This window comes from Antedon mediterranea, chromosome 1, assembly GCF_964355755.1.
Source record: "Antedon mediterranea chromosome 1, ecAntMedi1.1, whole genome shotgun sequence".
NCBI lineage: Eukaryota > Metazoa > Echinodermata > Crinoidea > Comatulida > Antedonidae > Antedon > Antedon mediterranea.
In genome coordinates, this window is record NC_092670.1 from 2,091,641 (window position 1) to 2,107,642 (window position 16,002).

Below are 16,002 nucleotides of genomic sequence, written 5' to 3' on the forward strand. Positions count from 1 at the left end.
TGATTTAATTTTAATTCCATATAATTCATAGGTTGGTGTATATAAATAGAAAGGGATTAGGCCTACGTAATTACAAAAACCACCTGAAAAAGCTACCTGGATGGAAAATACGGGTTTAGATTTTTAAAATGTTTTTTTATTTGTTCCTTTTATTGCTTGCTTTTACAAAATCCAAAGTTTTCATTGGTCAGTGGATAGTTATTTTATAAACCTTTGACCAGTGACCAGCACACTGGTCTATAAATATGGAATTATACATTATATGATTAGTAGGACCAAAGAGTGTTCTTTGGAAGGACATGTCTACGATGGCGAGTTACTTGGCGTCTACATTGTTATATCTGTTCATTTGTAAATGCTGTGCTAGTAGCTTTAACGGTAAGTATTTCTTCTTTTTTTTTCGTACCGACAGTATTTTAGGAGTTACTTTTATTTAAAGGTGTGGTGTTTATTTTTTACTTTATTCCATTCATATGTATTAATTTTTGCAATATTGCATATTCATTTGTTTTAATGATGTGACGATACAAATAATAAAAACAAATGTGATGGCATGCTAGTTTAGGTCTAAATTTTAAGTAGTTTAGACTTTACAAATCGCGCAAAAATGTTTAGACAATTCCGATGTTGATTTTTGTTCCACCAAAAATAAACAGTTTTATATACAATGGAAGAAGTTAGAAGACGTATGTAGCGTCTATATTTACTTCTTTCCATAATTTCAATTCATGGAGATTTTGTTTAAGGCATGCTCCGCATTTGCACATTATGAACATTAAATCAAATTATTGACAGATTTTTTTATTTTTTGCTTTAAATAATATGTTATTGCCGTTCATGATCTTTTTAAAATCAAAATTCATATCTTGTTTTTTCAGAATGTTATATGTATACAGATGGTTACGATTATAGAGGTTCAGTTAGTACCACAAATACTGGAAAAACTTGCCAAAAATGGACATCACAAACACCTCATTCACATTCAAGAACACCAGATAACTACAGAGGGAAAGGTTTGGGGGATCACAATTTCTGCCGTAACCCGGATGGAGAACCTTCACCTTGGTGCTACACAACAGATCCAGACGAAAGATGGGACTACTGTGGTGAAAAAATCGGACGACCATATGAACAATGTGGTAGGTTATATATGTGATTTAACATCTTTTTTTAACCAATTTACAATTTAAATTGGGTGACATTGTGGCCAGGGTCTTTGGTTCATATCTATGCATCACAATTCCATACTTTTTCAGCCAATTAAAATTGGGTTTAGTGATGAATTCCTATCCTGTGTTTTGCTGTTAGATGTCCATCGCATGGTCTAAATCCATGCCATGTGGGATGGGGAAAGGCACACACGTCCCAATATCTCCGCATGCCGTAGTTGAATTAACATGACGTGTAGTTGGTAGGTGGTTGTCGGATATGGAAAGCTCCCTATTTAGTATTAGCATTAATAATCTGTTAACATTTATAACTGAAGATTTACTTAAATTGTAAACAATCCAATATTATATTCTTCAGAAGAAACATTAATTTCCACTAAAAACTGTAATATAGGCTTTTCTATTTGTTGTTTTCGATTCAGCTGTGTCATCATTCACGAAACATGAGGGCCATTCAATGGCAGATGATTTTTATGAAGATTATGATTTTAACAAGGTTAATCTGGACGACGTTACACCAGAGGAATGTGCTAGAAGCTGTATTGAAATATCTTCTTTTGTTTGTCGATCTTTTGATTATTACCCAGAATCTTCTGAGTGTACTCTAACTGATAGAAATAAAGATATAGCTGGCGGATATTTATCACCGGTATATGATTATTTTTATACTTCTGGTGCAGTTGACAATTATCAAAGAGGTAGGTTGCATTTATATTTATTCAAAGACTACCAACCGTAGTTCAGGTTCTGTTTATTTATTTATTTTATTTACATTTATTTACCCAGCAGGGTAGCCCAAACAGTTAAGGACTGGTTTCCATTGAGGCCCTGCATTTTACGTACAAAAGCAATAGCACACAGTTAATAATGTTTGTATTACAATAAAAATATGGAGAAAAAAAAATCTATAAAAATACAACAATAAATTCGGATTTATTTTTAGTTCAAATTTTTTCAACTAAAACATCTAATAAACATTAGTTTTTCAGGGGACAATATCTTTAATGAATAAAGATGTATTGTCCCCCTGAAAAAAAAATTTTTTTGTTGTATGCCATTTTAATGTAACAAAATAGTTATCCACTTTGACCAAAAATTCGATCGAAAAAAAAATGTATTTACCTGAAAAAACTGTAATGTAAATCAAAAAATTGTCAAATTGGCTGCCAGCCAATGGTTTTTGGTTGAATTTAACCAAATATTGTATCATTGTTTGTTTTTGGTTTTTTTTTTCTATGGAAGTGATTAACTCGATTACAACAAAATAACTAATTCAAAGTCTGATTTAAGTAATCTTCATTTTTCATGTTTTTGGGAGACAATACATCTTTAAGTATTCAAAACTAGAGACCTAATACGAAAAGGGAGATTCTGCCTTTCATATCATGTTGCCCCCTTCTAAGTTTTAAAAAAAACAGTCGAAATTTAATTATTAATAATAGTTTATCACCATAATTGCGGTGACACTTGTTTTGTTTTATTTTCATCATAGTTTCCACTCCAAATGTTCAGGCACCAACAATTCCAATGTTATCTTCTTTTTTTAAGTTATACAGAAAATGCTTCTGTGTACAGTCCGGTTTTCAGACACAACAGAATAATTTGTTTTTCTTTCTCGTCTTATATAATAATGTATCTAGCATAAAAGCTCATTTTGGTAGCATACTACAAAACAGCGCCTGCATATTCACATACATTGATGTAATAATTAACAACCAAAATGTGTTCACAGATTCAATCCCATCAGAAGCACCAACAAAGGCACCAACAGCGGCACCAACAGAGGCACCAACTTCAGCAGGTAGTATTTCAATTGATATTCAGGCCTACATTAATGATTAAGTAATTAAAAACTAGAGTCCTGGATACAAAATGAGAGACCATGCCCTTTAAATCGGGTTATCCTTTACGTTACGCGTATTACTGTTGAGCAGCACACCAATGAACATATTTTCTCACTAAAGAAAGACAATTGAGGAATATTGTAATTTAAAGATTTTAAGGTTTAAATATGTTTTGTTGTTACAGGTATTACCACAGCAGAGGCACCAATTCCGTTAGTAGTATCAGGTAAATAATTTACAATTACAATTCACTTCAGGCCTAAAGTGTAAACAATCTGATAAATTATTGAAACGTAAAAGTGTAATACTGTCATTTTGTTCTACAGAGAAAAAATCGTAAAAAATTATAAATTGTTTATAAACGTGTTTCAGTTGACTGGGCAATTTAACTCCTTTTTATTTATTTTCATTACAATTCATTATGGTCTTGTCTATCAATAACTAAATTATTTTAAATACTGCTGCGCATTCAAAATTATGAGGAAACGACAATTTTAGAAAAGAACTTGTTGCAAATAAAGTTTAGATTAGATGGAATATTCCAGTTGCCTCTTCAGAATTATATTAACATTGATTATATTAACATGCAACATTATAACCATAAACATTTCATTCAAAATTATGAGGGAAAAAAAGTTATGGTGAAATGAACTTGTTGCAAGTGAAAGCTTCCTTTTTTTTCAGAATGTTATGAAAGAAAAGATGGTGCTGATTATAGAGGTTCAGTTAGTACCACCAATAGTGGACACACTTGCCAAAACTGGACATCACAAATAGCTCATGAAAATGGCATAACACCAGAGGAGTATCAAAACACAGGTTTGGGAGATCATAATTTCTGCCGTAACCCGGATGAAGATATTCACCCTTGGTGTTTCATAACAGATTCAGATGTAATTTTTAGATACTGTCATGTTGGGCCACCATCAGATAACTGTGGTAGGTTGAAATTAGAAACAAATATATCATACCGTGTGACTAGGCATTTCAATTGTAGTTTTGATGTTAATTGGTCTTTTTTTCTATTTTTAAATTTATATTTGTTTACGTTGTTGCAAGTATTATCATGTAAATTATCACAATTCAATTTTACTATGAAGATTATTTTGATAAATATACAATTCATATGAATGAATGAACGAACAAACGAACGAACAAATGAATGACGACTTTCATAGTAAAGCAAATAAATTCCATTTTCGACCCTACTCTTTCAACTGGAGTTAGTTTTCCAGAGAAATAAAATTAACTAAACAATTATTCTTTTAATTTCAATACAAATGAAGATTAACAATGAATAATAGACACAATTGCAAAGGGCAAAAAAAAGTAAACATGCTTTTACAGGTCGGTTTTCAGACACAACTGAGAACAGAACAATTTGTTTTTCCTTTCTCGTCTTAATAATTTCCTTAACATAAAAGCTCATTTTGATAGCATACTACAAAACATTATTGTATTATTTACAAATTGTAATAATCAACAATCAAAATATGTTCACAGATTCAATCCCAACAGAGGCACCAACTGAGACACCAACCGAGGCACCAACTTCAGCAGGTAATATTTAATTTTGATATACAGGCCTACATTAATGATTAAGTAATTCAAAACTACAGACCTGGATACAAAATGAGAGACCATGCTCTTTAAATCATGTTGCCCTTGTTAAAGTGTATTACTTGTTGGTTGAGAAGCAACAAATGCCATCACAAAAACACAAACACCTCATAAATATTTCACAGCACTAGAGGCGCATGCAAATTAAAGTTTGAGAGATAATAATTGGAGATAGTGACTCCACGTGTACGCCTCATCATAGAGATATTATAGTTCAGTATTTTTTCTTCTTTCCATTTATTTTCATCACAATTTCTACTAAAATTAATTTTTTTATTAAGCTTTATCAGCATACACAATATCAGACTCTTTACTACAAGGCAATGGCTTTTATCATTACGCTGATTATGTCATGATTCGTCTGTACGACGTTTCACCAGAAGAATGTGCTGAACGATGTATTAAAGAATCATCGTTTCTTTGTCGATGTTTTGATTATTATAAAAAAGATGCTAAGTGTGTTTTAATTAATACAAATAACAATATGGTTGTTGGTGGATTAAGACAACATCATCAGGATGATTCTTTTGACCATTATGAAAGAGGTAGGTTGACAAATATTTTATAATTATTCAAAAACTGCCGACAGAGGTTTAGGACAATAAGCCTAATGTTGTCGGGTTTTTTTTTGGATAAACATTGGGAAACAAACAAATCGTTTTTCTCATCAGAATATATCCTATGGTTAAACATTCGTCCCGCTACCCTTAGATGCTTTTCAAATCTTTTTCACAATTTTTAATTATTACAGATTCTATACCAGCAGAGGCACCAACTTCAGCAGGTAAACCTATTCAATTTCTATATAGACTTTAGTATAAACTTAGAGACAATACAAAAAAGGAGACCCTACTATACGATAGGGATGGTCTCGCCCCTTGGCTTCACAATTGTCTTCCCATCTTTTCCTATATTTACCTAATAATATCATGTGTACATACAGAAGCAGTCTACACCAATGTTGTTTTTGTTTGTTTTACATAGATACCAACTTAGGTGTAATTATTCAATTTAATATAGATTTTTACTTTACTTACCTAATATTGTAATTTGTATTAAAGAATATGATGTTTTGTTACAGACGCTATCACAACAGAGGCACCAGCTCAGTCAGTAGCATCAGGTAAATTTTTGGATAACTGATTTATTTAAAATGGTAAGCAATGAAAACTCATTGGCAAGTACATGTATGCCTCATCTCTTTGTTCTACAAATGAATTAATCAAACTTGTTTATCATGAACATGCTTTTATTAACATCGTCGTTAGACATAGGGCGTTTATTACTTTCTGCAATTTATCCCTGTTGTGGGCCGGCTGTGCCTTAAGTGGGCTAGTGTAATTTAATACTGTTTTCAAGTCCTGTATCATTTTTTGTCCATATTTGTTTTGGTCTTACAACGGGTCTTTTAACTTTCTTGTTATATTTAATTCCTTTAAGATCAAATTTTGCAGGTGTATTTATCTGTGAGTCTTTTTAGATGACCGTACCAGTTTAGCCTTTTTCCATTTTTCCAGTTTTAACATCCTAAACATTTCTTCATTTGTTCACTATGTCGGTCGGTCGGTCGGTCTGTCGGTCTGTCGGTCCGGTATCACTATGCGTTTTATCGCTTTCTGACCTTATCTTGATATCAGTTTAATCTAGCTAAGTCAATTTTTCACAGAATATTCCTTATGGCCAGGAATCGATGTGGTTATGTTTTCACGGTGCGCAATAAAAAATTACGCGGTCTACGCACGATTTAACGAAATCACGTTTGTAATCATATCTTAACAACCATGAATCACAATTAAATAAAAGTTGGTACTCATAAATTTCAGGGCATAAATCATCATATGGCAATACAATTACGTGCGTAGCGCATGTAACGCATGCGTACGCGCGCTTAAAATTTTCAAAATTTATTTTCGATGAAATAAGAGTACGTTTCAGGCAATTTTAAGCGTTTACAAAATTGCCATGAGTGCGCAGATTTTGCGCGCGCACTGCGCGTTAAATGTTATTGCGCACTCTTTTTGCCCGATTTCTGTTTTCTTGACTTACTTTTCAACTCGAAATTACGTTATACGAGCACGTCAAAAGTGACAGGCTACGCACGTGTAAATTAAAAAAATATAAATGTTTTTAAACATTTCAACATTTTTAAACATGTTCAGTAATTTCGGTCAGTATAGTTCACTATGTCGGTCGGTCCGTCTGTCTGTCGGTCTGTCTGTCTGTCGGTCTGTTTGTCTGTCGGTCCGGTATCACTATGCATTGTAGCACGCGACTTAATGGCTGTTGGCCTTGTTATTAGTTCAGTTCAGTTTTTAGTCGCGTGGAAGCGACGCTATAGTTCACTATGTCGGTCGGTCGGTCTGTCTGTCGGTCTGTCTGTCTGTCTGTCTGTCTGTCTGTCGGTCCGGTATCACTATGCGTTTTATCGCTTTCTGACCTTATCTTGATATCAGTTTAATCTAGCTAGGTCAATTTTTCACAGTATATTCCTTATGGCCAGGAATCAATGTGGTTATGTTTTCACGGTGCGCAATAAAAAATTACGCGGTCTACGCACGATTTAACGAAATCATGTTTGTAATCATATCTTCACAACCATGAATCACAATTAAATAAAATTTGGTACTCATAAATTTCAGGGCATAAATCATCATATGGCAATACAATTACGTGCGTAGCGCATGTAACGCATGCGTACGCGCGTTTAAAATTTTCAAAATTTATTTTCGATGAAATAAGAGTACGTTTCAGGCAATTTTAAGCGTGCGTTAAGAGTGCGCATATTTTTGCGCGCGTTAAATGTTATTGCGCACTGTTTTTGCCCGATTTCTGTTTTCTTGACTTACTTTTCAACTCGAAATCACGTTATACGAGCACGTCAAAAGTGACAGGCTACGCACGTGTAAATTAAAAAAATATAAATGTTTTTAAACATTTCCACATTTTTAAACATGTTCAGTAATTTCGGTCAGTATAGTTCACTATGTCGGTCGGTCGGTCTGTCTGTCGGTCTGTCGGTCTGTCCGTCGGTCCGGTATCACTATGCATTGTAGCACGCGACTTAATGGCTGTTGGCCTTGTTCTAAGGAGTTTTCGTTGAAATATGTGAAATACGAGGTTCCCCAGCATAGCTTTATTTTTGAAATTTTAACTCGAAAACAAATGCATTATCACATTTTATTAGGGCTAAGTCATGTATTTTCTATTTTTAGTCGCGTGGAAGCGACTCTATAGTTCACTATGTCGGTCGGTCGGTCTGTCTGTCGGTCTGTCTGTCGGTCTATCTGTCTGTCTGTCGGTCCGGTATCACTATGCGTTTTATCGCTTTCTGACCTTATCTTGATATCAGTTTAATCTAGCTAAGTCAATTTTTCACAGAATATTCCTTATGGCCAGGAATCGATGTGGTTATGTTTTCACGGTGCGCAATAAAAAATTACGTGGTCTACGCACGATTTAACGAAATCACGTTTGTAATCATATCTTAACAACCATGAATCACAATTAAATAAAAGTTGGTACTCATAAATTTCAGGGCATAAATCATCATATGGCAATACAATTACGTGCGTAGCGCATGTAACGCATGCGTACGCGCGCTTAAAATTTTCAAAATTTATTTTCGATGAAATAAGAGTACGTTTCAGGCAATTTTAAGCGTTTACAAAATTGCCATGAGTGCGCAGATTTTGCGCGCGCACTGCGCGATAAATGTTATTGCGCACTCTTTTTGCCCAATTTCTGTTTTCTTGACTTACTTTTCAACTCGAAATTACGTTATACGAGCACGTCAAAAGTGACAGGCTACGCACGTGTAAATTAAAAAAATATAAATGTTTTTAAACATTTCAACATTTTTAAACATGTTCAGTAATTTCGGTCAGTATAGTTCACTATGTCGGTCGGTCCGTCTGTCTGTCGGTCTGTCTGTCTGTCGGTCTGTCTGTCTGTCGGTCTGTTTGTCTGTCGGTCCGGTATCACTATGCATTGTAGCACGCGACTTAATGGCTGTTGGCCTTGTTATTAGTTCAGTTCAGTTTTTTTTTATACAACAGCGAGTTATGGACTATAAATAAGCTATGGAACATGCTTTAGTCACTGGGCAATTTATTTTCATCACAATTTTTTTTTATTGATTTTGATTCATTTCTTTTATTTTCGATTCAGCTTTATTGGCATATTCACTATCAGACTCTTTACTTTATCGTTCCGATTATGACGTGGCTAGTGTGGATGGCATTTCACTAGAAGAATGTGCTGAACGCTGTAAATTTAAATCATCATTTGTTTGTCGATCTTTTGATTATTACAAAGACGGTTACATGCGTGTGGCTGATATCGACAAAGGTGCTACGTGTTTTTTAATTAATGCAAATAACGATATGGCTGCTGGTGGATCAAGACGAAATGATCAGGATGAATCTTTTGTTCATTATGAAAGAGGTAAGTTGACGTATATTTAATTTCATAATCAAATACGGAGGTTTTAAGATGTTGCCTTAACTTCTTCATTTGTGCGTGTGCCCTTTATTTATTTGGATTTGTTTAGTTAGTCTTATTTATAATATGCGCCCATATACAAGCTGAGATTCCATTGCGGAAGGGTATGGTTGTACAATCGTACTAGTCGTAGTCGTTCAAATTTGTTCAAATTTGTTGTGGCCGTTGTTTCAAATACATTTTGGAGAAAAAAAATTAAGATAACTTATCTCTTCATTTTGTCTTTCCAACATAATCAATCGCAGAAATCCATCTTTCTAACCAAAATGTTAACGCATCTTGGTATATTTGACAAGCCAAGTCTACCAAATATGCAGGGTAGCAGAATTTGAAAAGAAAAATTGTGTATAGTTCTCACATTTGTAAGATGCTTACGTAATATTTTTGGAAAGTTTTCCCAATACTCGTCAAAATGTAAAATGAAAATAAAAACAATAGTAAACAAGTGACCATTTTTAGGCTAAAACCATCTTACCTCATCCAGCAGTTGTCAAAATATTGTTTGTGCGTGCGCAATTACAATGTATTATAGTATGCTATGCTACAGTATTTTCTCACTTGGTATCTTATCTTTTAGTTAAAATGCACATCTGCCAACAGATACAAAATATATATACCGTTTACATTTCAATTAGTGTATATTTTGCATTCAGTATATACTTTGCATTTCTGTACTCTATAGTCTCCCTCAATAAAGCATTATTACGGGGGAGGGGTTGTTCATTGCCAGATATATACTGAACATCAGAAATTTGCTTAAAACGAAACATCAATAATAATAATAATACTGTAATAATATACTGCCATTATGAAGCGCCTAATATTGTGAAACCTCAAGTGCTGTACATATTATTACCTCGGTTATTTTTGGATCAAGCGTACCCATAATGCAGCTGTAAAAGCGCAAAGTTGTGCCTTTGTACACCGTACCTGCGTGGAAATGCCTTGCGTATATAGGTTGCAAGCAATTTGAAATACTATACTCACGATCAATAGTTCAACACCCGACACATTGCACCACATTGCCCTTACATTAAATGATTGAAATATTTTTTTTACATTTTTGCTTAATTATTTTTGTATTGCTTTCCATTTTTCTTTTTGTATAAACGTTATCTCTTGTTTTTTTTACAGATTATTATGAAATTTCAAATGGTGCTGATTATAGAGGTTCAGTCAGTTTATCTTTTTACCAATATTAGGCCTAAGTCGAAATGCAGTCTAGACCCTAGACTACACGATGACGCGTGTGTAATTTTTATAAAATGATGCGTGTTAGACAGTGTCTGTTTAAAAGATTGTTCTGATTATAGAGGGATGTCAGATAAGGCCTACGGTACTGAATATCAGGGATTATGCATTGTGCCTTACGAAACATTACATCAAATTATTGAAAGATTGTTTTACTTTAATTTGCCATAATTTTTTTTTGCCTTCCATGTTCTTTTTGTATAACATTTATTTTGTCTCTTGTTTTTTCAGAATGTTATTTAAGTTCAGATGGTGAAGATTATAGAGGTTTAGTTAGTACCACAAATACTGGAAAAACTTGCCAAAAATGGACATCACAATCGCCTAATGAACATTCAAGAACACCACAAAACTACCCAAATAGAGGTTTGGGAAAACACAACTTCTGCCGTAACCCTGATGATTACGGTAACCCTTGGTGTTACACAACAACAGACAGATGGGACAACTGTGATGAAACAGTTGGACGATCATATGAAAATTGTGGTAGGTTAAATCTGATTTAATATTTGTTTGTTTTCTACCAATTCACAATGATGTGGTGGAATTGTGTCTGATGGTTTAGATGCTTGCTACCAATCCAGTCACAATTCCATACTTTTAGTGTCAGTCACATAAGCACCAACTCAGTCAGTAGTATCAGGTGTACAATTTGTTAAATTTGTTGATAACTCATTGATTTATTTCAATTGTAAACAATCCGAAAAATTATTGACAAGTACATGTAGGCCACATACTGTCGTTTTGTTCTACTGAAGAAAACATTTTTTTTTTTCGATTTAGCTTTATCAGCATACAAAAAATTTCCAGACTTAAAGAGAAGCACAGGACACGGTTCTTCTTACAGTGGAAGTTCTAAAGAAATATATAACTTTTCACCAGAAGAATGTGCTAGATTATGTACTGATGAATCATCGTTCGTTTGTCGATATTTTCATTATATAAAAAAATGGAGTAAATGTACTCTCTACACTGAAAATGATGAACCAGAATTTACTGAAGATGATTTTTACGACTATTATGAAAGAAGTAGGTTGACAAATATTTACAGATATTGAATTCCATAATTAAAACGACTACCAAAGGTACCAAAATGTGTTTTAAATAATGCCAGATTCTTTTTTGATACATTTGTAAACTATAAATCAGAACAGTGTTTTCTCATCTGATTATATTATATATCCTCTATATATATTAAACATTAAAGCTCATTTTGGTGGAATACTACAAAACACTTTAAGGCCAATACTAAATAATTGTTTGTCGTAGTTCTCTAGCACGGTAAATGGAGTTATGGTGATGTAACATGGCTAGCATATTATGGACGTATAATGTTCTGCACCTAAATGAAAAAAAATATCTGATTTTTTTAGCAAGTTTCAATGTCATTGCTGAAACAATTCTCTTTCAAAAACATTTTATTTTTAAGGCATTCCTCTGAGCTAAGAGTAGAGTACTCTCAAAATACAGATATTATATACAGGACAGATAACGTGACAATGTGGATTTTGATTTGAAATACACTTTTGATCAAGACACATTAATATGGGTGGAAAATTAAATAAAAATCTTCAAAATAGTGCAGCAAAACTGATCATTAACAAGAAAGTGTGATTCGGCTACAGCTTTAGACCAATACATTAGTTTCTACACTAAAAAAATCTGGCATCACATCTGATCTTTCATACTATCACCCAATTTCGATTCTTAAATGTTCATCGACAGGCTTGAAACCCGGCTTGGAAGTATTCATCTAACCTATATAAACAAACAATAAATAGAATAATTAAACTATGAGCAAAATTATGTCGTCATATAAATATTCAGATTATTATCTGTATTTTTTTTAAATATGGCTTTATTAAAAATTTAATACATTAAAAAAAATATATAGTTTGTTTTTGAGACTGGAAATTGGAAATTAGATGTTAGTTTCAATTGGAGAAAGGTTGGGTTGTTGGCATGGAATGACCTAACTGTGATTAAGATTCGGTATCGTTTCAATTAAATTTATTTTTTACAGGCCCATGTGACATTGATAATGGAGGGTGTGCGGACATTTGTACTCTTTCCAATTTCCAAGTCAAATGCAGCTGTTCACCTCACTTTTCACTAGCGGAAGACGGACACTTATGTGTGGCAAAATCATGTAAAGATAATGGATATGAATGTAGCCAGCTTTGCAATGACGATGAGGGGGTGGCGAAGTGTGTTTGCACCGAAGGGTACACTCTGGCAAATGACCATCGAACTTGTGAAATTATCAGCGATGTCCAGCCAAAGTTAATCGTTGTTACAGATACAAACAATGTATCGGAATATCCAGGTTTCGACGGCGATTCTACTCAGAATACTGTAATAAACAACATGACTTTTGAGGGTGCTTCCAACATTGTCTTAATTGATTATGACATCAGACAGAATTATATGTATTTGTCAGACGTTTCACGTGAATCTATTTTTAGGTATGTTTATTGTTAGGATGTTATATGTAGGCCTATGTTTAATTTTAAGGTTCATTCAAGTCAATATCATTAATTCTCAATTTGTTATCAATCAGTTCAATTTAGATTCTGCGTTTAATGTACGATATTGTAGCAAAATTGTAGTTTTGAAATCTGCGACTAAACCTTACTTTCACCAAAACACAAAAATTAATTAGCAGATAAGCTTAGTTCCCTCCCATGACGCAACACAATTAAGGGCGTAAAGTAATCTGACCAATCGCTACGCAATGGATCATCCGAAAACTGTCAACTCACTTGCGTTGCGCGTACGTACATGCGTTGCGTTCTAGAGCGTAACATGAGAACCAAGCTGAACAGCAACACTCATGGCACACGCCTTGCTACCATTAATCTGCTCACATGCAGATCACCAGCGCTTTTACTCTTTCACCGCGAGAATCTCCAACACCACTGTTGTCTAAGCTAAGTGAAATTTCCCACCAAGGCCGGTTTTGTTTGACCTCTAGAGATGATACCTCCAGTAGGCCATATGCAACCTACCGTATTTTCAACCTTCATTAATAGCGTTACCTTTTTCTTAGTTTTTTTATTAAACCAGTTTTTATTTTTACAGATTTTCACTTGACTTTAATGAAAACTCGGAGTCAGCAGTCATACTAACTAACACAAAAAGCCACAGTATTGCCATCGATTGGATACACAATAATATGTACTACACGGATGTGGATAATGAAATCATCGGTGTGGTCGATCTTGATAGTTTGAACAAAGTTACCTTAATAGATGAAGGATTGTCTGAGCCCAGAGCGATCGTTGTACATCCAGGAATTGGGTAAATACATAATTGTATTCACCAAATTGATTGATAGTCGGTTATATGGTATAGTCATGAATTGAATACACTACACTGTATTTTAAGCAACAGGATGAAATAACAAATTTATTAATGCGTTTCTGTAATTTGTAATGTTTTGTGAAAATAATGTCATTGAGTGTGTATGTATTGAATGTACGTTCCTTGGTTATTTATTTAGTTTTTGGCAGAATCTGTTGAAAAATAGACTTGGCTCTTCCATTTGTTTTCTTCACGATTGACAGTGGGTGATCAAACGAATTACACCTGCACGATGCATGCCAGTATTAGCGTGTCGCTTAAATAATTAGAAACATAACATTTTATTCAAAATCTCTCTCTAGATACATGTTCTGGACAGACTGGGGAACTGGTAAAATAGAAAAGTCTGGACTTGATGGGTCGATTAGACAGACAATTGTCAGCAACCTGACCTGGCCAAACGCATTGACCATCGACTTCCCTGCGTCCACTCTTTATTGGGTCGATGCTAATTTGTTTATACGAATTAGCGATTTCGAAGGTGGCAACGTACAGACAGTGTTTTCCTCTCAAGATTTCCTACAAAATCCATTCTCGATCACAGTCTTTGGAAATGTTTTGTACTGGACTGATTGGACACTGCAAAGTATTGTAATTGCAGATAAGTTAGATCCTTCTGCGACGGCTACACAATTCATTACAAATTTGAATAGTGTAATGGACTTGAAAATCGTTCACCCATTGCGTCAGCCAGGTAATCAATGATGTTATTAATATTATTTATCTAGACTTAGGAAGATGGACAATTCATTAAATTTAATCTCATATTATACCGTTCTGAATTTTCACTTACGACAAAAAGTACTATAAGTAACGACAAAAAGTTAAATTCATTCATACTTTAATTTACAACCATGATGTCCTGTGTATATGACATTACACTAATCCATCAATATACCAACAATGAAAGACTGTATTTTATATTGTATACATTACGTAATCATTAATTAAATTAATCATGCCTAAAGATTGGTTCCCACTATGCAGACGCAATGCCGTAAACTCAACGCAAGTAATTTGACCAATCACAAAAGACATTGGTCAACTCGCTCGGTTTATGCTTACGTCGTTGCGTTGCATCCTGGTGGGAACCAAGCTTAACGAAGAGTACCCAGCACCATCATATTATTCTGTGAAAGAATATCACCAGTAAAGATGTCGCAATTAGAGATTAGAGAGAACGGCTATTTCCTAGAAATGTGTTGTAAATTGTGAGTTAGTGGTAGAAAGGTTAGGGCAGTAATGAAACGTAAGCTATTATCAATAAGGGTTCGAAACTTAAGCTTGGTTCTCACTAGAGACGCAACGCATGACGTAGACGCAACGCAAGCAAGTTGACCAATCACAAGAGATTGTTCGAACAATCCATCGATTGGTCAAATCACTTACGTTGCGTTACGTCCGTCTCTAGTGGGAACCAAGTTTTACTCGCTCTATGGTTATGATGGTAGAACAATATTAGTCTTCACTGATAAAGACTATAAACGTAGGTCTAGTGTACACAAAAGGATCTTGTGCACTTTAAATAACCTGTATCGAGACGAGAGAAGAAGAACTCATACATCATGTTTTACAAAAACAACTGTTTAGTTTTGTTGGTAAAAGTATCTCACTCCTTTGCTCATTTAATAACTGTTATTTTTTTCCTCACTGTAACATACTTATACTACTTTAACTTAAAAATGAATATTTCTTTCAGAATTTGACAATGTATGTCCTCCTGATAATACGTGTTACATGAATAGTTTATGTCTTCCGAGACCAAACATCTTATCGGTTGTTGATCGATTTATTTGCCAATGTAAGGATGACGGAGAATGTTCTACATGCCCCGATGGATCATTTGAATGTTCAAACAATAACTGTATCTCAAGCGATCTCATATGCAATGGCTTCCCTGATTGTGATGATGAGTCAGACGAAAGAAACTGCTCAGAAGAAAATTGTTCAGGATTCCTGTGTGGAAATAATAACTGCATCAAAACAATATGGGTGTGCGATGGAGATGATGACTGTTTAGATGGTTCAGATGAGTCAGATGAGCAGTGTATGTAGGGGATGTCCAGGGAAATACGAGTGTCCTGATCATTCATGTATTGATTTAACGTTGCAATGCGATGGTGATGACAATTGTAGGGGTGGTATTGACGAGTATGGTTGCTGAAGATGGACAATCATACGACAAAGACAGGTCTCTCTAATATTAAATAGAACTGTCTTAAATTGGTTTATGTCACCATTCAACTCATAAAGCG

At 34.2% G+C, this 16,002-nt stretch overlaps 1 protein-coding gene and 1 long non-coding RNA gene across 2 annotated transcripts; both read left to right on the forward strand.

The window, feature by feature from the left end:
* Positions 1 to 308: 308 nt before the first annotated feature.
* LOC140051088 (uncharacterized) lies at positions 309 to 15,802 on the forward strand. The gene is made up of 13 exons (XM_072096184.1): positions 309 to 378; positions 879 to 1,139; positions 1,592 to 1,708; positions 5,385 to 5,417; positions 5,715 to 5,756; positions 8,801 to 9,076; positions 10,268 to 10,303; positions 10,616 to 10,870; positions 11,168 to 11,413; positions 12,408 to 12,849; positions 13,466 to 13,684; positions 14,050 to 14,441; positions 15,447 to 15,802. The coding sequence occupies exons 1-13, from the start codon at positions 309 to 311 to the stop codon at positions 15,800 to 15,802; spliced, it is 2,745 nt and encodes a 914-aa protein (XP_071952285.1).
* Positions 1,773 to 5,016, forward strand: LOC140045540 (uncharacterized). The gene is made up of 6 exons (XR_011844589.1): positions 1,773 to 1,867; positions 2,902 to 2,970; positions 3,198 to 3,239; positions 3,698 to 3,952; positions 4,517 to 4,573; positions 4,915 to 5,016. It is a non-coding gene; the product is annotated as an uncharacterized lncRNA (long non-coding RNA).
* Positions 15,803 to 16,002: the final 200 nt, after the last annotated feature.

Coding starts and splice junctions, on each gene's coding strand:
- LOC140051088 (XM_072096184.1), top strand. CDS start 309: ATGGCGAGTTACTTGGCGTCTACATTGTTATATCTGTTCATTTGTAAA. Junction 1,140..1,591: donor ACGACCATATGAACAATGTG/GTAGGTTATATA, acceptor TTTTCGATTCAG/CTGTGTCATCATTCACGAAA. Junction 10,304..10,615: donor AAATGGTGCTGATTATAGAG/GTTCAGTCAGTT, acceptor TTGTTTTTTCAG/AATGTTATTTAAGTTCAGAT.